The sequence below is a fragment of the Chenopodium album genome, chromosome 17, assembly GCF_948465745.1.
Source record: "Chenopodium album chromosome 17, dcCheAlbu1.1, whole genome shotgun sequence".
NCBI classification, from domain to species: Eukaryota; Viridiplantae; Streptophyta; class Magnoliopsida; order Caryophyllales; family Amaranthaceae; genus Chenopodium; species Chenopodium album.
Window position 1 is genome coordinate 36,436,727 of NC_137850.1, and position 27,144 is coordinate 36,463,870.

Here is a 27,144-nt window from a genome sequence, read left to right on the forward strand (position 1 = left end):
GGAGTCGAGGTCGCGGTGGGGATGGCTGCTCTGGGCCTCATCTGGGCGGTGGTAGGGGTGGGGAGATGGTTGGGTTGCGGTGGGGCTAGGGTCCGGTTTGAATTTTAGTAGTTTTTTTTTTTTAGAAAAAAAAATTAAAAATAGTTAATTACTAATTATCATTTCTAAAAACAAAATTAAAATTAAAACTTATTTTTTTAACCAATCACGTGGTGACACGTGTAAATTAAACTTAATAAAAAAGGAAAAATACACTTTAATAATCCCAACTTTGCTCAATTTACTTTAAATATTCCCAACTTTTGATTATTCTGCAATAATCCCAACTTTCACCTTCGTTTTCTTTCTTCAATCCCAAAAATCGACAACCTGCTAAAATTGTTAAATTTTATTTTGTTTTTCTAATATGCCACGTGTCATACTATACTGGTCTAAAAAATGAAAACACAAAAATAAAAAATAAACCAAAAAAAGTAATCAGCAAACACCCCCCTTGAGTCCCTGTTCCCAACCCGCCAAGAAAACTTCCCCCTTCCCAGCCCGCGGGGCAAATCCCCCCTCCCTGCTCCCTGGAAAACTGAGCCCTTCCCACCCGGGAAATCTCCCTTCCGGCCTCCCAGCCCCATATTTCCAAATTCTGCCCACCCCAAAATCAACAAACACCTTCCCTTTCCCGCGGCTGTGGCTGTGGCGGTGGGGCAGGAGGACAAGGCGGCTGTAGTGGCTGAGGCCTAGGTAAAGGGGTGGCTGTGGTTGTAGGGCTGGGTAGGGGCTGTTTAGTTTTTAATTTTTTTTCTTTTTAATTTTTTAATTTTTTAATTTTTTTTATTGGACCACTAATATGTGACACGTGACAAATTACCTATAATAATAGGTTGTTGACTTTTGTTGACCGGTTTGGAATTGTTGGAAGAAAACGGAGGTGAAAGTTAGGATTATTGCAGAATAATCAAAAGTTGGGATTATTCAAAGTAAATTGAGCAAAGTTGGAATTATTAAAGTGTATTTAAAATTACCTACTCAACTGATTGCAGGTCACTTGAGACCATTTTGAGCGAATTGGGTATAAAGGTCGGATTATTTAAAAATAACCTAAAGGTGGGATTATTTTGGGTGGATGCCCCAAAGGTGGGATTATTTTGGGCAATTTTTCCTTCTTTTTTCTACTTTAGCCCAAGTTATATCTTCGTATAACATTGCATCCCTTAGGTTATTGTAAATTCCACACCTAAGTTGAGGCCTGTGGTATCAGATATATGGCAACAACCTTTCCTCTTTACATCCTGATGTGGATCTCTCAAGACTCTCACAAGGCTCGCAAGCTATAATAACATTGGATCTTCGGATTTTAATAAGAATTAAAGAAATTACACAAAAATTTAAAGGATAGTACTTTAATTCTCGCAGGAATAGAGGGTCTCTTCCTAATCGCAACTAGAAGATGATCACAAGTCGCAACAAGTGATGTTTTTGATTAACAATCAAACGAGCAACGCTAAAAAAGGATTAATTCCCAAAATAAAACTCTCATTCTTAAACTATTATTGATATACACCCATATTTATAGGGTGACAAATCGTACAAAGATAAGATAGAAAACTAATAATTATATCTTAAAATAAGATAAAATATTAAGAATCCTAATCCTAATATATCTACTAATCATATTTTAACCAACTACTAAATCTATCCTAACATAAATAAATTAAATAAATAAATATCCTAATGGCTAAAACTCTTAAAGCCTAAAAATAGGAAAAAAAAATCCTTTCAAGTGAAAGGTAAAAACCCATAGGCAAAAATCCTAATAATTAATAATAACTAAAAGATAGTGTAGGCTTTCTTAAAATTCCATGAATTTTCAAGAATATCCATATTGGTCTATTGCTCCCGCATCACATCCTCAAAGCAAAGGGTATTTTATTCTAACTTTGGATGATTTACAATTAATAATCCCAACTTTCGGTTACTCTAAAATAATCTCAACTTAGGGTGTGTTTTCTTTTTATAGACCAGATGACCACTTGACCAGTGACTTAATAGTGGATCGATCCCGCCCAACTTGGTATAGTAGGTTGTTACCTTTTCGAAGAAAACACACTTTAAAGTTGGGATTGAGTTTTTTTTTTTTTTTTTTTTTTTTTTTTTTTTTTTGAACACAAACAGGATCAACATCATTAAGCCAAATCAAGTTCCGCCAAGCAATAATACCTAAAAAAATTTTGAAAGTACAAAAAAAAAAAATATTGAAAGTTGAAATTATTTGAAAAAATCGCTAAAACTAATTTCGTGTAAATTTGAATAAGATGAAAAAAAATAAAAAATAAAATAAGCAATTAAAAAATTTAATACTTTGTACGTAGACTTGAAAATTTTGGAAAGATTTATTTGACAAAATATCACTCTATGATTTGCTTAAATTTTGTAAGGCCATAAAATTAGGAAACAAATCTAACATTTGACAACTTTACATAAGATAATACCAATATCCTAAAAATATTATTCACAAAATTATATCCTAATATATGTTGTAAAACAGTGTGTATTCATTATCATTTGGTAGTTACTTTACATAAGATAATATTAATTCATTGGATGATTAATGATACGACAATTTAATGATATTCTAAAGTTTTCTTTACATTCTCTCTCCCTTCCCTAAATTGTCAAAAATAATACGGTGTACAAATTTTAAGCGGTTCGCTAAAAACAAGTCAACCTTTAAATTATTTCTAAATAATACAATCTTTAGATAGTATCCGCTTTAAACAAGTTGAAACCGGTTAGTAATCTAGTTAGCAAGTTATAAGGAAAAGTGTCAAAATTTTATTGGTTTGTCAATTTAATTTGATTTTTTTTAATGTTTTTAATTTTAAATAAAAAAAAATCTTAATTACTTTGTATTATTTAAAGTAAAACATCCCTTTTCTTCTTAAAAAAAAAAAAAAAAAAAAAGTAAAACATCCCTTTTCCCACCAACGGCCTTCACCCTCCCTGCCACTCTGCCAGCGACCCTTTCCTGTCCTCCGGCCCCCTTCCACCAGGTCCTCCTTCCCCGGCGAGACCCCCATTCTCTTTCTTCGCTACCCTTCTTTTGCAACCTACCATACCCGCAATCCATTTGTAACCCACCTGTAACTGTAACCTTCTCGCTTATTCGTTGAAGCTGACTGATGGGGTTTTTGGTGGGGTTTGTTGATTGCTGAGGGGGGTGGGCCTGCGGGTTGGGAAAGTGAATTGCGGATCGGGATTTGGGTGCAGTGGCGTTTCCAGGAATTCCGAACTGTGGGTTCGGAATTTAAAAAAAAACGATGATCATATATTAACTAAATATTCAATACATAAGTTCAATTTTTATTTTTTATTTTTAATTACAAATGGATGGATTTCACAATTATAAATAAAAAAAAAACATTTTTCGAGTTTTCATACTTTGAAAGCGTGCTAATACATTACTACTTCTATAAATCTATAATTCTATTGCAAAGAATCAATATGACACATTTAAAAAAAAAAAAAAAAAATCCCAAGTCCCCAATAAACACAAATTTAACAATGTAAACTTCTTCTAATTATCAATTAAAAGACCAAGTAAAAATCTAAAATTCTAAGTTTCTACAATTCAATTTGTCAACAATTCAAGTATTCAACAATATATCAAAACCAGTTAAACAAATCAGTATGTAATTAAACTAATTATCACTAATTTTAATAAAATTAACCATAAATAAAGATTTAAGAATTAAGAGGAGTAGAGGAATAAGAGGTCTCACAAACTCACGAAGAACGGAAGAACACGAAAAAAATAACAAAAAAAAAATAAAAACATAAAATGAGATTAACCATTAAATAAAGATTTAAGAATTAAGAGGAGTAGAGGAATAAGAGGTCTCACAAACTCACGAAGAACGGAAGAACTCGAAAAAAAATAACAAAAAAAAAAATAAAAACATAAAATAAACGGTCTCACAAACTCAGCTCGAAAAAGAATAACAAAAAAAAACATAAAATGAGGGCAGGTGGATTCGAACCCAAGACCCTAGAAGGAGATTCAATGCTCTAACAATCACTCCCTTACCAATGTGCCAAGCTTTCACATTTGATTATTTATCTCACATAAATTTGTTTTAACCCTTTTATTTTTTCTTTTTTTTAAAAAAAAAAAAAAAATTAAAACTTATAATTTTTTTCCGAAAAATCTGTGGGTTCAATGAACCCCCTTGAACCCCCCTAGATCCGCCCATGTTTGGGTGGGCCACTGGTTTGGGTATGTGCGAAGGAGAGAGAATGAGGGTGAAGGTGGAGGTGGTGAATTGCGGGTCGGGATTTGGGTGGGTGCGGTGGTGGTCAATCGGTTTGGGGTGAAGGTGGAGGTGGTTATACGGTGCCAGCTTGGTGAGGGTGGGGGAGAGAAAGGAAAGGAGTGTGTAGATAGGGTCGCCGATCGCCGGACGCTGGCGGTGTAGGCTAGGTGCCGAGTTGCCGACGTGGCCCAATCACTGGAGTGAGGGTGTCTGATAGATCTAGCAAATGGGTCATTCGGGTCGGGTATGGATCGGGTCATTTCGGGTTGGGTCAAGTTCGGGCCAAACAGTTATCGGGTCAAGTTCGGGTCGGGTCATTTCGGGTTTCGGGTTGATTTCAAGTCAACTGATAATCAGGTCGGGTCGGGTTTCGGGTTTCGGGTCAACATTTCGGGTTAGGTCAAGTATGGGTCGGGTCAGTTTTTGGGTCGAGTCAGTTCGGGTCGGGTCAATCTTCGAGTCCAATTTTCGGGTCAACTTCGGGTCGATGCATTGGGTTAAATTCAACTCTATATATATATATATATATATATATATATATATATATATATATATATATATATATATATATATATATATATACATATATATATATATATATATATATATATTTTGACGAGAAACTCACTATATTTATTAAGGCTACATTTTTCATGGAATACAGTAATTGTTTGACTTTAGATTATTTTGTAATCATTTGGTATCGAACATTATGTTATGTACGCATTATTACTGTACTATTATTTTTTTTCTAGACTTGTGAGAATTGTGACTTTTATTTCGGGCTTTAGTTAATTTTTTTAATCTTATGGACAAACTTCGTTGAATAGTCGTTAAATTTCAATCATTTTACAATTTTTTAATAACTTATAGAGATAAAAGGCCAAAAAAATCGAGAAAAGTAATGCTCAAAATATGTAAATTACTTACACTGTTACACATTACAAATTAATAAAAAAAAAATTAAGTCAGTTTGATTGTGGTTTTTTTCTATTTCGGTTTGCTCAGGTCAAGTCTTTAGCTTAAATAGAATTTAGTCATTTAAGGTATAAGATAATTTTGGTTCGGGTCACTTTGGGTTTCGAGTGTATTTGGGTCAATTAATTCAAGTTAAAAGTCGGGTCACTTTGGGTATCAGGTCAACTTCGGATCTCGGGTCACTTCGGGTCGGGTCATTTCGGATCTCGGGTCAACTTCGGGTCGGGTCGTTTTGGGTCGGTTCATTTCAGGTTTTGGGTTAAGGTCGGGTCAATTCCACATTGGGTCGGGTATGGGTTGGGTCGGGTTGATTCGGGTTTTGGGTCAATTTCGGGTCACTATTTTCGGGTCAAGGGTCGGGTCATTCGGGTGGGGTCATCAGGTCTGGGTCAGAATTGTCAGGTCTAGTGTCTGATGGCAGGGGATGAGGGGTAGATGGGTCTTTTATTTTTTTTTCAAAAAAATTTAATTATTAAAAAATTAACCACAATTAATGTTTTAATTAGGAGTTAATCAAATTGTTATATGATTTTATCAAAAAAAAAAACCCGGTTATATAGGTTTAAGGTAAAATATCTTGTTTAAAGCGGATACCCATAAAGATTATATTATTTAGAAATAATTTAATGGTTGACTTGTTTTGGCGGATTGTTCAAAGGTTGTGTATTATTTTTGACAATTTTTCTAATATCAATGTGCAAAATATTTCCGAGTTAACATCACAATCAGGCTCTCAATTCTCGCTTTTTTCACTCTTTGGGTACTCAAACCTATTTTCCGGCCAACTAGCTTACCTTTAACTCACCCTTAACAATATGTAATTAAATACTAATTAAATTTAATAAAAATTAAATGCAAATAAAAATTAAAATAACCTGATTTCCAAAATAAAACTAGTCATTACTCATTAGTGGCTATTAATTTGGGTTTACATGAGCCAAAAAAAGCCATAAAAATAACCTTCTTCACCCAAAAAAAAAAAACATATCAGTAATGCAAAATTTAAAGCAAGATTTCCCCAAAAAAAAAAAAAATTCAGAACAAAAAATACAGAAAATCAATCCAGCTTTCTCAAGAACAAATATCCTTCCCCAATCTGTGTTCAAGAACCTCCCTTAGAACATTTTTGCCTAAACAAATTAAACTGACCATAGTCTAAAGTTAGCGACTTCAAATTGACAACAAAAACAACCAAATTTGCAACATTCACCCATAAAATTTTCGAGCAAAACTTCCCCTGTTTTGCGACGCACAAAAACATTTATGATCAAACCCTAGCGGAATTTCTACAACAATTACCCACAATTCAACAAAATCAATCACACATAGCAACAATATAATACATCATAAGCACAAATTAATCGAAAAAACAACAACAAATCACCATTGCACTGTCGTTCTCAACCCATAAACTATAAACCCTAACTTGCAAAACTACACTATTCAAACACCCTAAATAATCGAAATAAAGAAGTAAAAAACAAGTAAATAACTGAAGAATCATACATACCTCAAAAAATAGTTGAGATTCTTGGTTTTTTCCCCAAATTTGGCTACAATCCAAGCCTTTTCCTCGCCAAACTTCGTGACAATTTTCCAGAAAAGGAAAAGAATATGAACAGGGGAGGAAGAAGAAAGAAAGCCATGCTTTTTTTTTTGTGGGTTCCACAAGTTAACTCAAGGTACTCAATTTTTAACTAAGGGTACTCAATTCTTTTGGGTGAATTAATTTTTTTTTGCCGAAAATAGGATAAGAGTACCCAGACAGTGAAAAAAAAAATTGAGTACTTAAACGGTAAAAAAAATCAACAATTAAGGGTCCATTTGTTGTGTTAACTCAATATTTCCTAATCCCTGAAATCTCAAATCTCTCGGGCAACCCAAATAGCCACATAGCATGTATTCTAAGTGCGGCCGGTTCCATTCTAAGTTTCTAATTTGAAGAGGGACTAAATTCTCCTACTTTCCCCTTTAAAAAAAAAAAAAAAAAAAAAAAAAAAAAAAAATCCCAAAAATCACACTAATAAGACAAAAGGAAAATAACCTCGGTAAAACACAGATATATACGTAAATTTCATCAGAAATCATCACAGTTACTCCGTACAATAAAAAAAAAATTCACATTTTGGTTTCTCTTAATTATTACTCCGTATCATTTAATTATTTGGATAGAAATTCATAAGTCATCATGATTCAAAATCACATTTGTTTAAAAAAAACAAAAAACAAAAAAAATCACCTTAATTAAAATGTAAATGAAGTATAATCATATATATATATATATACACACTACAAAAAGATGAAATTACACTTGTTTAACAAAAGATAAAATTACACTTTATCATAGAATAAAAGATAAAATTAAATTTCACTATTTTTTTTTTTTTTTTAAAATAAAAAAAAAGAGAAATTATGCTTGTATTTATTTTCCTTGTTTTGTACAATAGGAACCTTGAATGCCAAGCCTTCTTTTCTCCATTAAAAAAAAAAAAACAGAGGAAAACATAAAGAAAATGGAGAAATCACAATTGTTGTCTTCTTTAATTCATGCTGAATTCAACACTGGAATGCAAGTGCAAAAACCAACAAAAGGCGTATTTTTGTGTTAAATGTGGCGGAAATTCAATTACGGAAATAGAAGTGGAAGCAGAGCATAAAGATCACAGAGTTTTTAGAACAAAGAAGAATACTTATCAGTATTGCTACACAAAACAAGATATATTGAGTTTAGGGTCTGATATTTTGGATGCTACTAAGATTCAATGTTACATCGTTAATAGTACTGATGTTTATTTTATTAAATCAAGATCATCTAAGAAGCGTCATAATTTGATTGGAATTCCTGGGAGTTGTATTACTTGTGGATATGGATTGGCACTTGTTCATTGTTCTGTTCAATTATGTGCAAAGTCGAGTGCAGTAAAGATTGGGAAGAACTCGATATGATGAGGGTTATCATGGAGCAACAAAATGTGGGTGATTCTTTGAGGAAGAAGATGAAGAACAACAACAAGAAGAGGGGCTTTTCGGAAATCAAGATTGGGGGTGATTGTGTTGAGGGTGATTCTGTTTATGCTTATAAGAGGAAGAGAAGCAGAAAAGGAGTTCCGAAAAGAGCGTCTTTGTTCTGATGAAGCACATTAACAATTCTGATTCTTGGGTTAATTTGGTTGAGCTATTCTGATTCTTGGGTTAATTTGGTTGAATATATTAGTATTAATGTAACTTCTTTTCTCGGGTTTTAGTGAATATTAGGGTTTATATGACTACTTATTTAGTTAAGTACTCTCAGTTGATTAGTTAATACTAGTAACGATCTGAATCATCTGATTGCCTCAACATGATTTCAGAGTACACACTACTCGTATGTTTGTACACATATTTCGATTTACATACCGATGAATAGGTATTTTTGCTATATTTGGAAACTGATTAAAGAGGAGGGGGGGGAACAAACTATCACAATCAAATTTTGATATGCAATGACACAATTTTACATTATATTGGTTTGAGAACGGAATATGTATTCTGTATTCACATCTATTCAACAATCACACTATATAGAGAATACAATTAGTTCATATCTTCCTCATCTAATGTTGGCTTAGTGATGGGAATTGACCATCTTCCTAAACGGGCAGTATAATTTATGCATCGAATTATAATGCCTTTTCCACTTGGTCCATCCGGGAAGTCAATGATGCTAATACCTTCATCGAGATGGAAAGACCCTAGCCACTGTTCTGATAAATTCAGGCAATGTGTCATCAGTGTGATGTGAAGAATTGGATGTCCAACAACCACCACTTCTGAAGAACCCGATAATCATCTAAATGATCTAATAAATTTTGCAATACTTTTCCTGTCTGATCCCATACAGGACTAAGCATTCTATTTCCAAGTCCATCCAACAAACTTGGCTGGAGTTTTGAATCGACAGCTGCTTCCTGAAATTAACGGTGAAGGAAGAGATAGGAAATTAGAAAATGTAGTATTTCTGTTGCATTTTTTTTTCTTTTTCTTTTATGGATGCTTACTTGTTATGACTGGCCAAGCATGGTTTCCACAGCAGGGTCCTTCATCTCTTTAACATCCACATATCCGGGTACACTATCAGCTCCTAAGCTCTCAGCAGCTTCTTGAATCTAATAAAAAGAATCAGAGGTCAGTAGTTGCATCTCTAAAATGCAGAATAAGAACTAGTACATGAAATGACATAAAGAAAGATGAAATAGGGCTAATGGCCTCGAAAAGTTCGATCAGCTTACCTTGGATATGATTTGTGCTGTCTCCATTGAGGCCTTTCCAGGGCTGCTAACTACTGTATCCACTTTCAAATCAAGAAGTAGCTCTGCAGTTTTCTGTGACTGTTATCATTCAAGAATGAGTTTATGTAACAAGCATCAATAGATACTTGACATAAGGCAATCAAGTTTGTGTCACCTGAATGCGCCAAGCATGCTCAAAGGATGATTTTGTAGAAGAGAGGGATTAGCCTGTTGAAAAAATTACCTGAAGTTCGGAACTTAATTTTCAGAAAAGACCTACAAAAGTTGTTAGAGACTAGACGTCTTTAAATTAAATCAACTATGATGAAATTTCAGAGTGAACAGAACAGAATTTGATGATTTATAAAGATTTAGAACCCTCCTCGACACCTTCCAAGAAAATATGCATATTGCCACCCAATCACTATTAGTTTCTTAATCTCCAGGTCAGCTGATATATTATACGGAGTATACTATCTTGTAGACGTTTCCAAACATCATATCTGGAAAACCATATTACAAGCATTTGCTTGAATAATTTAAGTATAGCTTCAAGTTCAACTGCATGGAATTCATAATTTCGGATGACTTTTGAATGGCCACAATAAAAATGTGGCCATTGTATTAAATCAAATCATAGTCGTTAATTTCTATTAATTAATGTGAACCGTTGATATGGATACTTTTTATTTTCTTAAGAAAAAAAAAATTGAAAAAGATTTTTCTAAAACTATCACATTCTTATCGGTTTTTGATCTTAATCTTATCAATTTCTTCTTTCTCAGTAATTTAAAAAATTCAAGCAACTCTAATTGGATGCAGATTCAGAGACAACAATTGATCTGATCTAATGCCATATCAGTATATCACTATGCGCAAAAAGCACATAGAAAAACAGACATGTGGCTTTTATTATCCCATATTCCCATCCATTGCAAGATTCGCCGCACATACTCAAGAAACGAGAAATAAATTTAAACTGTTATATTTGCTCCCAACTATTATTCAAGGGATAAGAAGCTAATGGCATAAGGAGTAAAGCAAAGGGTAGATTTAAGAAAAATTACAGTTAAGAAGACAACAATGGTTGAACTTGGAGCCAATAGCAAATTATTATAACCAGTATCACAAGCAAAGATTAAATCATTGAAGAGAAGTAAATGGAAAAAAATACGAACTAATCAATAAGGAAGAAATTAATCGTGGTAGTTTTTACAATTCTTTTTTTGGACAATTTTTTTTTTTTTTTTTTAATAATATAAAACTAAACCATATCAACGGTTCACATTAATCAATATAAATGAATGGTTTTGATTTATTTTAATATAATGGCCACAATTTTATTGTAGCCATTTGAAAACTGTCCCATAATTTCATACTATCTTAGTTATATTCTTATTAAATAATGAAGAGAAACATATGCACAGAGATATACAGAGTAGTAAGTTACTTGCACACCTCCTCATTGTTCACTAATGATCCATGAGAAACTAGGATGATGCGCTTACTGGCTTTTCGACCTGCAGAACTTCCAGCAGCTATAGGTGAATTAGGAGTCTGCAGTACAACCATTACATGAAATAAAATAAAATAGATCCACTTAATAATCATCAATAATAAAAAAGAACGTCATAAAGGAAATGAAAATCAAACAATGATCGCGCAGTGGAACTTCACTTATAGCATGCTAGATACTAAATTTGTATAATACCATAATAATGCACTCATGTTTTGGACAGTGCAAAGGAGTAAGGAGGTGCATGGAAGTCATTGATTAAAACAAAATCCAAATTAACATGTTTCCCCAGCAAATCTGAGGAGCTTTGGGATGTAATTTAGATTACATTTACTAATTTGGATTCAGTTCAATTCAAAAATATTAAGTAGTTCACTTCAAAGTCGAGTACAATTTACTTCAGTTCAAAACAATGTGGCTTTTCTTATCTTCCAAATGTTGCTGCCAATTAACAATACACACATCAAACAGTCAAACCCAAAAATATAATAATTATAATACTGTAAAAATAGTCTAAAATCTAAATAACTTTGAACTATCACTCCAAAAACAATATCATAAACTCAACCATATAATAATTAGTTATAATACTGTAAGATGAAATGTACATACAGAAAGGCATTCCCTGTATTTCTCCCACTCAACAACACATTCTTCCTTTTGCCGTTGACCCTTACAAATTTCTCTATATACCACCTGAAAATTTAAGATACCCATATCCTAAAAACTGGAAAATTAATGAATTCAAGCAATTTTTCCCATTAATTTACACAAATAAGAAAAGGGGTTCTTAATTTGACCCCAGTTTGATTAGCTAATATGCTCTTAATTTGTTCTATACTAGAGTGTACCCGTGCAAAATGCACGGGATGTATTTTATGTTAGAAATAATTAAATATATAATATAAGAAAAAATATATTTCAAATAGGGAAGTTGATTTGATGTAGTAACTTAAGCCATTTAGAGTTTGTTGTGGTCTGATCTGTTTTACAATGCTCTGTTCAAATCTTCTCTATTGAGTATTAGTAATCTACCGACACCTGTTCTGCTTTGCTAAAATCGTTAACGAACTGAAATGAACCCGTTAACGAACCAAATTGAAAAAGAACTCAATCGTTTCTAACCCAAAACCGTTTCCAATTTGAAACCGTTTGAAACGGAGTAAAAACCGTTTACACCGAACCGATAACAGGCTGCACCGGTCTTTACGCAAACCGCTTACAACCCGAATCGAATTAAAAACGCTCAAGAATAAACCGAAATCAAACCGAACTTATAATAATTTGAATTGAACCGAAACCAACTCGTAAGGCGCTTGAACCGATTTCAAACCAAACTGTCAAACTGTTTTGACAGTATTAGCTACGATAAGCATAGTCAAGTGCAAGCTTGTTTGAATCGTCTCAATATACTACGTTCGATTTTTTTTTAGTTGCAATTTTGGGGTATTATTTGTGAGATATAAAATATTCCAAAATTGCAACTTAAAAAAAAAATCGGAGATAGTATATTCTATATTAATATTCACTTTTTTTTTTATAATTTTTAAATATCAAGAATTAGAGATATTAATCGTTTAAATAGTGAATTAACAAGCGTGGAGCTGCCCCTACGCTGGCGCTATGAAGGTGAATTGTGATGCTCACCTTGGGGCAAAAACGGGGTTGGGTGTGATTATTAGGGACGAACAGGGGTCTTTACTTGCTGCTGCAGTGCGTGAAGAGTCTGCGGGGTGGTGTGTGGATGCCGTGGAGGCTGCTGCTTGCCTATTTGGATTGAGTGTGGCAAGAAGGCTTGGTTATACGAACATCCACCTTGAAAGTGAAGCAGTGACAGTTGTGCGAGCTGTACAAACGAAGGCTGTTGGTTTCTCCCCTATTCACTTACTTTATGATGATATAATTAAGATGATTCCATGTTTTAGTTCTTTCTCTTTTACCCATGTTAAGCGAGCCAGTAATACGCTAACTCATAGTGTAGCAAGATGGGACATTAGTGGTTGTAATGAGTTTGTTTCCCTCGGTCCTTTTCCTTAAAGCCTCACAACTTTGTCGGAAATTGACCTCCTTTAATGAAATTGATGCTTGCTTTCAAAAAAAAAAAAAATTAAAAGAAAAAAAAATGAAAATATTCTCAATAGAATTCTCCTATATAAAAAAAAAAAAATATTAAAAAAAATAAACAAAAAAAACCAAAAAAAAAAAGAAGTGGAAAATGTGATTATAAAGTTCATAAACCGAAGAAAAAAAACACCATAAATGTAGACTCAAAGCAGTTGCGAGCTTGGCATCTTGGTCGAGCTTCTATGCTCGGAAGGCATGCTCCTTCCATGCTCGGAAGCTCGGCCACAACCCTAATTTTTCAGAAAAAACACTATAAATAGACTCTAAAACATCAACTTCTCTTATTTTCTTACAAATTCATTCACACCACCTTCCCTTCTTTTCTTTCTTGCTAAACAATGGCAACCTGGTCTGATTGGTGCTTCTCATGTTACCCTAGTTTTTCTCTTTGGTCACCTCCACAGTGACTTTCACAGGGTCACACACCTGTCTCCATGCCCTCTCATAGGTAATTTGTGTTATTAATATTCCCTCCGCCCCTTATACTTTCCTCGGGACTGTAACACTGTGTTGCTTATTTGGGATAGTAATGTAGTATGTTTTCCTATTCTTATGTGTTTTATACAACATTTTGTTTGGCATTTATTTGTTATCTTTGACAATTGACATTGTATTCAATCTGGATTATGCAGGGGACCTATAGTGATTGATGAGATTGTTAGGATTAGTGAGTGCACAGCCGGAAGCAAATTAAAGATGTAGAGATTGATAAGATAATTAGAAGAAAGATAAAGGCAAAATAAGTACTAAAAATAGACACACTATTGTGTAACGACGATCACTTTTATTCCACTATTTGAAAATAGGAGAGTACAAGTATCCTTTTAAGGATTTATATTACAATATGACTCTCTCTATATTACTCTCTTAAGGAGTATTACAAAGTAGGAATAGTGGATTCGTAAAAAAGGTAAATAGTACAAGGAGATGCAGTATGTAGGAAGACTTGTATATGATATGGCTTCTTGTGTTGTGTTGTATTCAATGATTGAATGCTCATGACCTATATTTATAGGTGGAGATGGAGCTTGGAAGAAATGGCCGGAATATTTTAGAAATTCCTCCATCATTTTTGTATCCATAATATTCTAGAAAATTTACGAATCATGTACTATATTCTAATTGCTTCCAATGTATGTATAATGCTCTAGAACATTCAAGTATGTTATTATTCTAGAGAAATCATGAGCAATTGAGCAAGTAATGACCTTGCTTGATAATTCTGGAAGCATCTAAAATATGCAAAATACTCCATCAAAACAATGGGCTTATAAAATTTGGGCCATACCCAATAGAGATCATTGAGATCCTGCCTTCTTCAAGCAATATGGAAGGCTGTACTTTACAAAAGCATACACACAAGGGTAATTCTGTTTATGCTAATACGAGGATGAGAAGCAGAAAAGGGGTTTCGAAAAGAGCGCCTTTGTTATGAACAAACACTAAACATTCTGATTCTTGGGTTGATTTGGTTCAACATATTTGCAAGATATATACTTCCTTCATCCGAAAGTAGTTGTCATGTTCGTAGTGTAGGAATGTAATATAGAGTATAGATTAGCGATGTGACTAGAGTGATAAGGATTATAGTTGCTTTTAAGAGCTAACTTGAAAGCTAACCAAACTGATTTTGATCGTTGCATGATTTGCATCCCGTCAAGAGCAATGCGGTATCTTTTTATGGAATCATATATAAACAATCACTGCTGTAGTATTGTACAAATTACAAAAGAAATGGAGTGTTTTCTTGCTAATTAAATTGGCTTGTTCTAAAAAGCAATGACTATCTAAGGCTGGACTTTTGCCAGTATTTTAGACTTATGTTATATATACTCAACTATGGCATTGCCATGTCTTTGCCTTTGAAATTCTATGCCGGTAGAAGTTGCCGTGTCATGATTCCGGGAGCAATCAAGCTCACATCTAGTAAGGATATATCCTCTTCTCTTCTGCTAACAAAATTAAGGTGATGGGTGTTCTGTGGTCATTGTCTGACTAAAGGATGCATCTCTCCGTTTGTGACTTTGTGTAGGATTGAAAGAAGGGAAACTTTAAAATAATACGAGTACAAGCTATCTCAGTAAGGCATTTTCTTCATAAGTTTAGGTGGTGCTCTTTCTATCCTCTCATATGAAAGAAGAAATAGTGGAAAGAGTAAAGAAAGCTAGATAGAGAGGAATGACACAAAACTATATCACAATTTAATTTTGGTACGCAATGACACAATTTTTACATAACATTGGTTGATAACAGTATATCCGTATATGTATTCGCGTCTATGCAATAATCACACTATACAAAGATACAATTAATTCATATCTTCCTCATCCAATGTTGGCTTAGTGATGGGAACTGACCATCTTCCTAAATGGGCAGTATAATTCATGCATCGAATAATGCCTTTTCCACTTGGTCCATCCGGGAAGTCAATGACGCTAATACTACCTTCATCGAGATGGAACGACCCCAGCCACCGTTTCGATAAATTCAGGCAATGCGTCATCAGTGCAATGTGAAGAGTCGGATGTCCAACAACAACCACCACTTCTGAAGGACCGGATAATTCATCTAATAGAGTTTGCCATACTTTTCTTGTCTGATCCCATACAGGACTAAAATTTGGTAGGAGTTTTGAATCGACAACTGCTCCCTGTAATTAACGGTGGAGGAAGAGATAGGAAATTAGAAACTGTAAAATTTCTGTTGCATGACTTGCATTGCAGCCCTCATTTTTTTTTTCCCTTCATTTTCTTTCATGGATGCTTACTTGTTTTAAGTGGCCAAGCATGGTTTCCACAGCAAGGGCCTTCATCTCTTTAACATCCACATGTCGGGGTACACTATCAACTCCTAAGCTCTCTGCAGCTTCTTGAATCTAATTAAAAGAATCAGATCGAGGTAAGTAGTTGCATCTCTTAAATGCAGAATAAAAACTAGTACATGTAATGACGTGAAGAAAGATGAAATAGAGATAATGGCCTCGAAAAATTCAATCAGCTTACCTTGGATATGATTTGTGCTGTCTCCATTGAGGTCTTTCCAGGGCTGCTAACTACTGTATCCACTTTCAAATCAAGAAGTAGCTCTGCAGTTTTCTGTGACTGTTATCATTCAAGAATCAGTTTATGTAACAAGCATAAATAAATACCTGACATGAGGCAATCAAGTTTGGGTCACCTGGATACGGCCAAGCGTGCTCAAAGGTTGATTTCCTAGAAGAGAGAGATTAGCCTGTCGAAAAAATTAACTGAAGTTCAGAACTATATTTTCAGAAAAGACCTACAAAAGTTGTTAGAGACTAGACATCTTTAAATTTAATCAACTATGATGAAATTTCAGGGTGAAACAGAACAGAATTTGATGATTTAAAGATTTAGAAGCCTTCTCTACACCTCCCATGGCTCCCAAGAAAATATGCATATGAACACCCAATTAGTATTTGCTTCTTAACTGCCAGGTCAGCTGATATATTATATACTATCTTGTAGCCTTTTCCAAACATCATATCTGGAAAACCATATTACAAGCATTTGCTTGCTTGAATCGCAATAAATTTATGTATAGCTTTAAGTTCAACTGCATGGAATTCATACGATCTTAGTTATATCCTTATTTATAATGATGAGAAACAGATGCACAGATATACAGAGTAGTAAGTTACTTGCGCACCTCCTCATTGTTCACTAATGATCCATGAGAAACTAGGATGATGCGCTTATTGGCTTTCCGACCTGCAGAACTTCCAGCAGCAATAGGTGAATTAGGAGTCTGCAGTACAACCATTACACGTCATAAAATAAAATAGATCCACTTAATAATCATCAATGATGAAGAAGAGCTTCATCAACGAAATGACAATTAAACAATGATCGCATGTACGAATAATAATGCACTCATGTTTCAGACAGTGCAAAGGAGAAAGGATTGCATGAAAGTTATTGCTTAAAACAAAATCCAAATTAACATGTTTCTCCAGCAATTCTGAGGAGCTTTGAGATGTATTTTAGATTACTTTTACTAATTCAAATTCAGTTCAATTCAAAAATATTAATTAAATCAGTTCAACTAAATAAAATTAAAGGGCAAAAAGTAAGGTCAGTTCACTTTAGTTCGATTCAGTTCAATGCAACTAATGCTTACATTCAATTACATTCCAGTTTAGAAAAGTTAAGTACAATTTACTTCAGTACAAAACAATACAGCCTTTCTTAAATTTGACATTTGCCACAATACTACTAGACCTAATGAGATTCAAGGGGATTTACTGCATTCCTTGGCATGTTTTTTGCCCAAATGTCCATCACAAAGCCCAAGGCGTTCAAAGCTTGCTGGAGGCAAAGGATGAAAGACTGGAGAAATTAGACGATTTCATATAGCAATTTACTAAATACTTCCTTGTTTTTAACAAGCAAAACTATTAGCAATAAGAGAAAATAAAGCATGTTCTGGACAATATGTCAAGTAAAACGTCAATTACTTACTGAACTACAAACAAAAGGCTCACTGACCAAAGGAAATTAAACTAGAATAAAGAGCCGTAGCACAGTCGAATGTAAGGCTTCTGTACCTGATTTAAACGATTAAGGCAGATATATGGAGACTTGCCCTCTGCCTGAGGAATGAAATCTAACACACTCACACCACAGTTGCTCTGAAGTAAAACTCTGAAATACTCAGTTCCTAATCCTAATTAGAGAAAAAGACATGACAAAAGAATTTAGATAACATGCGTATGTATATCTGAACATCACACAAGAAAATAAAAATTTACCAATTGCTGTTGCAACAAGAGCTTGATTCACGGCATTGTGAGCAACAACAAGTACTGACTTGCTTTCATGAGCTAAAATTCTGTCCCAACAGCTTCTGGCACGTGTCCACAACTCCCTGACAGGATAATGACCATCTATGACAAAGTTTGGAGCATCTAGCTTCCATTGACGAAATGCAGTACCAAATTTCTCCTCCCCCTCATGTTTTAAGAGCCCCTACAGACAATCAAATGCATCAATAACTGGAGTTACAGGATCATGACAATCCAAATTTTATTGAAGGTTCCATCTACTTAAACTGGAAAGTCAAACTCAACTTGAAAAGAATACAGGTCTATTTCCCTCAGGTCGACATCTGGGACCATTGGCTCCTTACGGTTACCCCAAATAATTTCAGCTGTTCGCTTTGATCTAGTCAGAGGACTGCAGCAACAAAATATATAGCAGTCAGGAAATAACCTCAAACTGAGAGCAGAAAAATGGCAAAAAAAGATTGTGGTTGTTCAGATTTTGGGACAATATCATTTAACAAATTCCATGTTGCTTCTGATATTACACCTCAAGCCTCATAGCCAAAATGCTTTCTATTGATAAAAAGGCAAAAGACGGGAAAGCCTATGTCCTCAAAATTTTGACTTTATCGCTGGCCATATCCCATCATTTACTGTCTTTGTGGCACTCACTATAGCTTTGACCTCAGAATTAACCAATCACCACCTAAACAACCTATGCTTATTAGTTATTACCACCATATTACTCAAACAGTTCATTCAAAGTCTAAAATACCAAACACTTCTTATCAGAGATTAAGCTCGTGGAACTTCTGTAAAATCCTTATTTGACCCTGATACCATAATACACAATCCTTATGACCTTGTACCCAAATTTGAACAAGGGTGACTTTGAATTTCACGGTCAATCATAATTTCTACCTTTCACCCAAGCTGCCACTCCCCCACCACCCCCCCCCCCCCCCCACCCCCCCTAAACAAAAGACGTGCATGTTTGGAAATGTACAAAGCAGTTTACACATGGTATGTTGCATTGCAGCAAGACAGGAAACAGGATCCAAAAACCGTTACAAGCAACACTAATTCCTGCTCCTATGATCCGTTCATCAGCAATATTAGCTACCCAACCAATCATTGATTTGAAGAGTAACAAGAACAAAATTACCCTATCTACCTATCCAAAGACATTTCTAGATCAAAACCAAAATCACAAAATTCAATACCGCGTAATGTAGGAGCATTAGTTTTCCTGTCAACGTTATTGAGACATTGCGGCTTCATTCTTATGATAGTGTTGTGAGCCTGTTTGGTATTTTTGGATGCATCAATATGAGTGAAATGGCTAATATGTGTGCCGTAAGTCTACTTCTGGATTTGGTGTACTTCATCAATGGAGGTGTTTTTTTGTTGCTATGATCTGTTGCTGTTCAGTACTTGACTAGTCTGCTTCTGGGACGATATACATTCCGACAGTGGCAGACTCTCAAGCTACAGCTAATGCACCCCACAGTACTTATCCTAGCCGACTTTTAAAAAATGTTAAGGTTGCGTAATTGATGAGCAGAATTAAACCAACAAGGTTTTAGCATTATGGAAAAAGGGAGTATGATTGGGCGAATATGTTTTTTTACAAGAGAAGGGATCAACTAAGGGCCTGATGCACTCTCTTTGGATTGAATATATGCTTTGTAGATCAAATAGGGCTGACCTAGTTATGATTCATATGAGCTGAGTTAGTCAAGATGCAATTCCAAACCAGCATTATGTTCACTCAATCACAGAGTTAGCACACTTAGATTGACTCTCAAATTTAAGTCTTTTCATGCCCTAGATAAATAGAATCAAATTTGCAATATTAAACAGTTCATGCATAATTGACTAAATTAGTCTTCCTTTCTTATAGATACGTATAGCTGTATATAAGGTTACATGATAGATACTGAAGAATGAAGAAAAGTTTACAAAAAGGGTAGAAGTTTGCAAGGTGTTCTGCTCCTCCTGACTGGGAACAGTCATAACACTCACAAGCTAGTCAAAGTTCATATGCTGATTCAAATTGCTATTGCTGTTGCCTTGAGCGTCAGTGGTATAACACACTATACAGTTTGAGAAGGCTACTAAAACAACAGGACCTTAGTCCCTCATCAAAAATGAAAAATATTCTTTGACCATCTATAAAACCACAAAATTCAAAATCGCTTCAAATTCTGACTACATTTACACCCCAGTGAACCCTTTGCACTTGCAACAAGCTTCCACTAATCATTGTCCACCAAGTTTATCTATTGTCTCAAAAACATGTTGAAATTAGTTGAATTTACTTTCGAGGATGAGGTATCAAAACAATTACTCAGCATTTCAAAGTTATGTCCCCATATAATAGTCACATGTATAGTTTTAGAATGTAAGAAAACAATTGTCATCTTCAAAAAAAGGAAAAGAATGGTTCATGATTAAATTTTCCAAAATAACCCAACTTTGATAGAGTTATGAAAAGAGAATACAAGTTACACACTCAAGACAATAACTCTTCTAAAATAACCATCTAGATCATCAGGGATAGTAACAATGCTACAATAATTTCCAACCCGACACGATTACTCAATAAGTGGCTGTTATTCAAGTCACTTAGTCATCTGTATTCGGACTGCAGTAGAATCATACCATTCTACTATCCGGACCGTGATTTTAACATCAATTGCTAGTTTTCAAGTAATCAAAGGATTACTTGAAGAATATAAATATTTCCCATTTAATAGAAAAACCCTGAAATTCTAATTTTCGAACATTATAACATAAAATCAATGAAAACCATAAAATCGAAAAAATAACCGAGAAAATGGAAAAAATACCTAGTAAAGCAGACATCAAAGGAATCATCGAGAAGCATCTGGCGAGAAGTTTCAGCTTGAGCTTCACCCTTAGTAGTAAGAACAGAGAAATTCGAGCTACCTTGAATTCTTCCCTCAGCATTCCACGTACTCTGTCCATGTCTCACCAACACCACCCTCTTCGCCGCCTTTATCGCCGGAAAATCCGACGAAGATTCTGATTCTCTGTCTTCCAACACTGCATCATTTACGGAGGAAGACGATCGAATCGTCGAGAATTTAGGGTTTAATGCTGAAGAAATTCTACATTGGGATGATTTTGGTATGATCAAGAAGGAAGAAGGGAAAGAAATGGCGAGCATTTGATTGTGTGGAATAGAAAATTAGGGATTTGTTTTTGATTAATTTTGGCGCTAAATTCGGGTTTTTTGCTGGTTATTTTTTGTTTTTTTGAAGTGTTACGGTATTTTTTAAATCGTATGGTTAATTGGTTACCAATGTCGCTCAACGTTATCCTTAACAAGTTGTGAGCATTGCGTGTGGGTGCATTTTAAAAAATCTGTATGGCTTGTATTTAGATTAAAATCTATTATATAATATAAGAGTAAGTTAATGAGGTTTCTCCAAACCCTCAATCCTCATGTAATTTTTTTTTTTTTTGGCATTATCCTCCAAACAACTTCCACATTTTTTTAAAAAAATAAAAACAAAAATAAATCTCCAAGTAACTTCCACTATTACTATTTTTACTAATAACACACATACTATGCATTTTACTTAAAAAAAATGAAAAACAAAAAATTACTTATTTTAATATATCAACCAAAGTTGGTTTTCAAAAAAAAAAAAAAAAAAAAAAAAAAATATCAACCAATAATTTGGTTTTTAAAAACCCCAATCCCCAAAATTACAAGGAATCTATTTTAATTTTGCACATTTTTTCTTAACTTTTCCGCATAATACTAGAAAATTAATCTTAGAATTATATGTACTTCATTTAAAATAAAAAAAATACAACCACCATAAGATCCACTATTTTCCATTAAAAATTTAATAATTGGTTTTTCTTTTAATCACACCTTTATATCAAAATCAAATAACACGATTTTCTGTCTGGCCACACCGACCGACTGACACACACAAAACACTAACCAAATAACCCCCTGTCAGAGTAACTTCTGACCGAGTAACCCCTGCCAGACTGAGTATTCCTCGACTAAGTAACTCCAGACTGGGTAACCCCTGACTAACTGAATATCCCTTGACTGATTAACCTATGATTGACTGATCATGTAACCCCTAATTGACCGAATAACCCCTGATCGAGTAACCCCTAACAGAGTAACCTCTGACCGACCGAGTAACCTTCGATTGAGTGACCCTTTTTCGAGTAATCCTTAACCGACTGAGTAACCCCAAAACAAATAATCTAGCCACACAGTGTGGCTAGCTACATATGAAACTTTGTGAAACAAAAAAATGTATACATCATGTTTACTACCCATCCCAATAATTTTTTTTTTTTTTTTTTGGTTATTTTTTTTCAAGGAATTCATATAATTACCAACATTTCACTTTGTGTTGTTTTCTTTCGCGTATAATATAATTCAGGTATTAGCACGGGTACGGTATGCACATTGATTGATATTTCTAAAAAAATGTTCAATAACTACCTTATTGTTAATCCAATAATCATCAACAAAAAAAAATATACAATATGTTTTATGCGCGGCAAACCATCAATGTAGCTGCTTGCAAAAGAACAAAGTAACTCCAATAACACTGACGAAATAATCCTTATAACACTAACGGAATTACCTCTATAACATTAAATGGATAACCCCTATAATACTAATAATAATAACTCCTGTAATAACAATTGGACACATGGTGTGATCAGCCACATATAACAGTTAGATACCATATACTCCCTCCGTCCTATAATACTTGGAACGTTGGGATGGACACGTAGTTTAAGAAAAACATTTGTTTATTATATAAATATTCACTTTTGTATTTTTATATTACAAGAAAACAACAAGTAGGGTGGGAATGGAGTAGGTGAGGAGAGAGAAAATGTGATAAATATTTTTTTTAATTAGTGGTATCTTTCCGTATTTAGTAGCATGTCAAATATTGTGAAAGGGACAAAAATAGGAACTGCGTCAATTATTATGAGATGGAGGGAGATAAATTTAACTTTCCGCATTTAAAATATATATATATATATATATATATATATATATATATATATATATATATATATATATATTTGGTGCGAATTTGAAATATATTTTTTTTTTACTTCGTATTACATTTTTTGTAATATCATTCTGTAAAATATATATCCCGTGCATTGCACGGGTACACTCTAGTTTGATGAAATTATAGAGGTAATAGAAGGATATGACTTCCCCAAAAAACAAAAAAAAAAAAAAAAAAAAATAGTATTGTATCCTTATATTTTTTTTAAATATAAAAAATAGGTAGCTTTTAATTTTTTTTAATAAAGGATAGTAGTATTTTTTTTTTGTTGATGGTAGTTATTTTTTTCAAATGAAGGTAATTTTTTTTTGGTAAATAAAATAAAAGGAAAAAACAAATTGTTTATTTATAAAAGGAGGTGTTAAACACCGCCAACAATTTTTATCAATACCGCCAACATATTAGATGAATGGACAACAATACCCTTAGTACACCCCCCAACTTTCTTCCTCTTTCTCCATTTTTTTTCTCTCTCATCACCCACAACCACCACTTCTCTCACCGTGCTTTTTCTCTCGTCACCCATTTACCAACCACTACACCACCACAACAGAGGCTGTAAGTTGGAGGTGAAGGGGAGCGGTGCCACTGTACATTGGAGGTGGAAGGGCAGCAATGACGACGGTCGGTTGGTCGAAGGTGATAAACTGGTATTGTGGTGGTCGTCAAAACCAGTTCGTCTTCTTTTTTTTATAACCTCCGGCGATCACTACCGGCACACAAAACCGGTTAACACTGCGGGTAACCGGCGCTCAAAACCGGTGGTAACCCATGCCAACCAGTTTTTGGCGCCGATTGTTGGCCACGGTCGACCGGTTTTGGGCGCCGGTCAATAGTACATTCACAAATCTGCTGCTTGTTTTTAATTTTTTTTTTAATTATGTTAGAGAAGGAATACAAGTCATTATATTCTCTTCTTCAACATAATTTGTCAAATTATAATTATAATTATTCACTTGAGTTCAAGTAGTAGTGTAGTACAGGATCTTGGATCGATTGTTATTATGATTATTTACAGTATTATTATTATTTATTTGTAAAAAAAAAAAAAAGTACTCATAATATAAATATTTGTTATTAAGTGACTGTTGGTGGCATGGGTGGTGAAGGTGGCGGTGGTGGCTTTTATGGTGGTTGCCGATTGGGTTTGTCCCTTATGAGAGAGTAAGCTATGTGAGGATGGTTAACTACAGGATAAGGGTAACTTTGTCTCTTCATAACTTTTGTTGGCGGTTTTGATAAAAAAAACGTTGGCGGTATTTAGCGATTCACTTTATAAATTAACTATAATAGATTCGTGCGTTGCACGATTTATAAAAGTTTATTATTATGCATAAAAATAAGAGTTTATCATTTGTTTAAAAAAGAGTGACAATTATTTTCTGTTTGAAAAATGTATATTGTAGATTTTAAAAAAAAATTATTACATCACGCTTAGAAATGGAGGGAAAATATTTAATGTGAGAATGACACGTAGGATAATTTAGAGTTTGATGATGTCAGCAATGTTTTATTTTAGTAATAGTTAATAGATTCCCTAATTGCGTTGGTTTTAAAACTTATTCCCGCGGTACCGTCCATGTAGGATTGGTACCAGCTCCTTTTTTTTTTTTAGTTCAGTAAAGAACTGCTAACGGTGATAGCAGTTCTATACATATAAACCGCTAACACCATTAGCGATTATAATAAGTAAATAGCTATTACCACTAGCAATTTAATTAAAAGAAAAAGAAAAAAAATTAACCTATAAACCGCTAATGCCAGTAGCGATTTATATCTGTAAACCGCAAATTAAAAACCACAATTGGCATTAGCGGTTTTAACTTGTGAGTTTGCCAAAGTACACAATAGCTATCTCCAATATAAATATGAAGCTGTAAAAATCCACAAGGCACTAATATAATCCGTGACAAACCAACAAAAAATGTCTGCACCCAAGACATATAAAAAGACAAAGATCATAGCAAAGAGTATTCGGTTTAATATATACATAAAAAAAAAGTCAATATGCATTTCTCCAACACAAACTAAACATAATTTAATCAAAATCTGAACAAAATGTTATTTACATATAAGTTAAAACCAAAAAATTGCTTCTAGCTATCTAACACCTATGATCCATGCTGTTTCTTTGAAGTATGTTTCGATAATCCAAATGTATATTCATTAACCTCTGTAATGGGTGATAGCATTGAAATAGTAGAACTCGAGGTGCGTGATCGTCTCATGTAGGTTAATGGCAGTTGAGGAGTACAAGATTGAGGAAGAGAAGACTCATAATTCAAAGAGAATGGAGATAGGGTAAGCGTAGTATGTGGTGATATGAGAGTAGGTGAGGTAGGAGGACGAAGAAGAGGAGTAGTAGTAGCAGGAGTGGCAGTAGTAGAAGGAGTGGTAGTAATAAAGGAGTGGTAGTAGTAAAAGAAGGAGTGGCAGTAGCAGCAGAAGCAGTAGGAGCGGCAATGGCATTAACAATAGGAGTGGCAGCAGTAGAAGTAGCAATTTTAGTAGGAATAGGAGCGGCACCTACATCATGGAGCATGTATGCTTTTGCCAAGTGTATGCAAGGTCTCGGTGCAGGAACTTGCCAAACTTTGTAAGGTGTGTAATGCCAACTCCAAAGCTTTGTCATCAGGAAAAACGAGCTCCTTTCATCACACCATTGAAGCACTCAGACATATTTGTGGTTCGAATACTGTATCTAAAACCACTATCATGATGGATTGACCACTGTTGTAATATAAGAAGTATTTTCAAGGCTACAATGAAATTAAAATAATAATATTGAAAAGTCGATCTTATGACAATGAAAAGAGTACGATGTGTCGTGAAAGAAGTAGATTCACTGACTTGAAAACGAAATTCCGGCGCAATCGGGGTGCACAATTATATTCGCCGGCACGTTCCCTAAGGTTAACACACCACTTCCACACAAAAGCACTTTTGGGTGGAAGGTTGGAGTCAAGTAACTTATGCCCATGTAGATTATGTGTTTAAACTTGTGTTTGAAGATTATATTTAAATATGTTCTGATTTTTCAACCATGAAATATATAATGAAGGGAGTAATCAAGAGTTGAAGAATCCAAAGGGACAAATCTCTTAATCAGAAATAAAGACATATAACCAACCCACCTCCCATTAATTGGGAGTTAAGAGAAACTTACAAAAAGAAAAGGAAGAGAAAGAGTTGGAACTTTCAACGGTCACCTGGGAGCTCTGCCTGGTGGCGTGCTCGACAGGGCGAGCTCCCGCTCGATAGGGCGAACAAACGATGAAAATCATATTTACTCTCGCACCCGGTCAGGAGGATCTTGCCCGATCGGGTGCCCGGTACCAAGGTCAACATTCCATTTTCGTCCTTTATTCCAACAATCCCCCACTAAAGGGAGAAAAGAAAAGCCAACAAAAGAACTGAGAATCTATATATGGGCATAAGAGGAGATGTAGTACTTAACACTTAGATATTACATAAGTAATTTGAAATCTAATGCTTAGTGAAATGAGGCAATGAACTACAAGTCTAAGGGTGGACAAACCTTGAAACCCTCAAGACTCTTGATCATGGAGTGGACGAACCTTGAAACTCCAAGATTTAGTGCAAGACCCCCACAACACATACATCACTCCAAAAATTTACTTGAACTCCGCGAAGAGATGTGCTCTTTTATAGCCAAGCATATTCACTTTAGGTCTAGTGGAACCTATAGGAAATCCGCCCAAGTTTTTCATAGAAGATGGCTAGTCTTCACAACTACATAGGTGAATCACAAGCACTTCTTAAAAGCACTTAGTCAATGGGATTAAAATATGTTCATAAGAACTCAACAAATGGTACATTGTAGCCATTAACCCCCACAAGACCATGGATTCATTAAGAGTTTAATGCTCAACCTCACAGCAATCATAAACAACGGTGATTCCAAAGTTTTAGTGCGTCCACTCAAGCATTTGGATTCATTAAGAGTCAAATGACTCAACCTCAAGCGATGGATCAATCAAGTGCGTCTCAAATAGCACCAACCTAAATGGTTTATTAATCCATTAAGAACTCAAAAGAGTTCAACCTCAAACAA

The 27,144-nt window shown here is 34.4% G+C and overlaps 2 protein-coding genes and 1 long non-coding RNA gene across 6 annotated transcripts; 1 reads left to right on the forward strand and 2 right to left on the reverse strand.

Moving 5' to 3' along the window:
* Positions 1-8,780: 8,780 nt before the first annotated feature.
* Positions 8,781-10,098, reverse strand: LOC145587868 (uncharacterized). 2 transcript variants are annotated; one of them, XR_014101461.1, is made up of 4 exons: positions 9,726-10,098; positions 9,551-9,649; positions 9,320-9,427; positions 8,781-9,229 (listed from the first exon to the last, which is right to left on the reverse strand). It is a non-coding gene; the product is annotated as an uncharacterized LOC145587868 (long non-coding RNA). The 2 variants fall into 2 exon arrangements; XR_014101460.1 differs by having other exon boundaries at positions 9,551-10,098.
* A 2,591-nt stretch (positions 10,099-12,689) lies between these two features.
* On the forward strand, positions 12,690-13,103 carry LOC145588894 (uncharacterized). Its single transcript, XM_081645484.1, has one exon. It carries the CDS (start codon positions 12,690-12,692, stop codon positions 13,101-13,103), a length of 414 nt encoding a protein of 137 aa, XP_081501610.1.
* Positions 13,104-15,359: 2,256 nt separating this feature from the next.
* LOC145589623 (putative 2-carboxy-D-arabinitol-1-phosphatase) lies at positions 15,360-21,310 on the reverse strand. Of its 3 annotated transcripts, none has more exons than XM_081646282.1 (10): positions 20,826-21,310; positions 18,280-18,385; positions 17,962-18,178; positions 17,758-17,876; positions 17,456-17,518; positions 16,860-16,958; positions 16,368-16,421; positions 16,193-16,291; positions 15,958-16,065; positions 15,360-15,840 (listed from the first exon to the last, which is right to left on the reverse strand). In XM_081646282.1, the coding sequence occupies exons 1-10, from the start codon at positions 21,164-21,166 to the stop codon at positions 15,499-15,501; spliced, it is 1,548 nt and encodes a 515-aa protein (XP_081502408.1). In that variant the 5' UTR covers positions 21,167-21,310; the 3' UTR covers positions 15,360-15,498. The 3 variants fall into 3 exon arrangements, with proteins under 3 accessions (XP_081502408.1, XP_081502407.1, XP_081502409.1); XM_081646281.1 differs by having other exon boundaries at positions 17,456-17,539; XM_081646283.1 differs by lacking the exon at positions 17,456-17,518 and having other exon boundaries at positions 20,826-21,306.
* Between the last annotated feature and the right edge of the window lie 5,834 nt (positions 21,311-27,144).

Coding starts and splice junctions, on each gene's coding strand:
- LOC145588894 (XM_081645484.1), top strand. CDS start 12,690: ATGAAGGTGAATTGTGATGCTCACCTTGGGGCAAAAACGGGGTTGGGT.
- LOC145589623 (XM_081646281.1), bottom strand. CDS start 21,166: ATGCTCGCCATTTCTTTCCCTTCTTCCTTCTTGATCATACCAAAATCA. Junction 17,540..17,757: donor GCCTTAATCGTTTAAATCAG/GTACAGAAGCCT, acceptor TAATTTCTCCAG/TCTTTCATCCTTTGCCTCCA. Junction 16,959..17,455: donor AAAACATGCCAAGGAATGCA/GTAAATCCCCTT, acceptor GTTGTACTGCAG/ACTCCTAATTCACCTATTGC.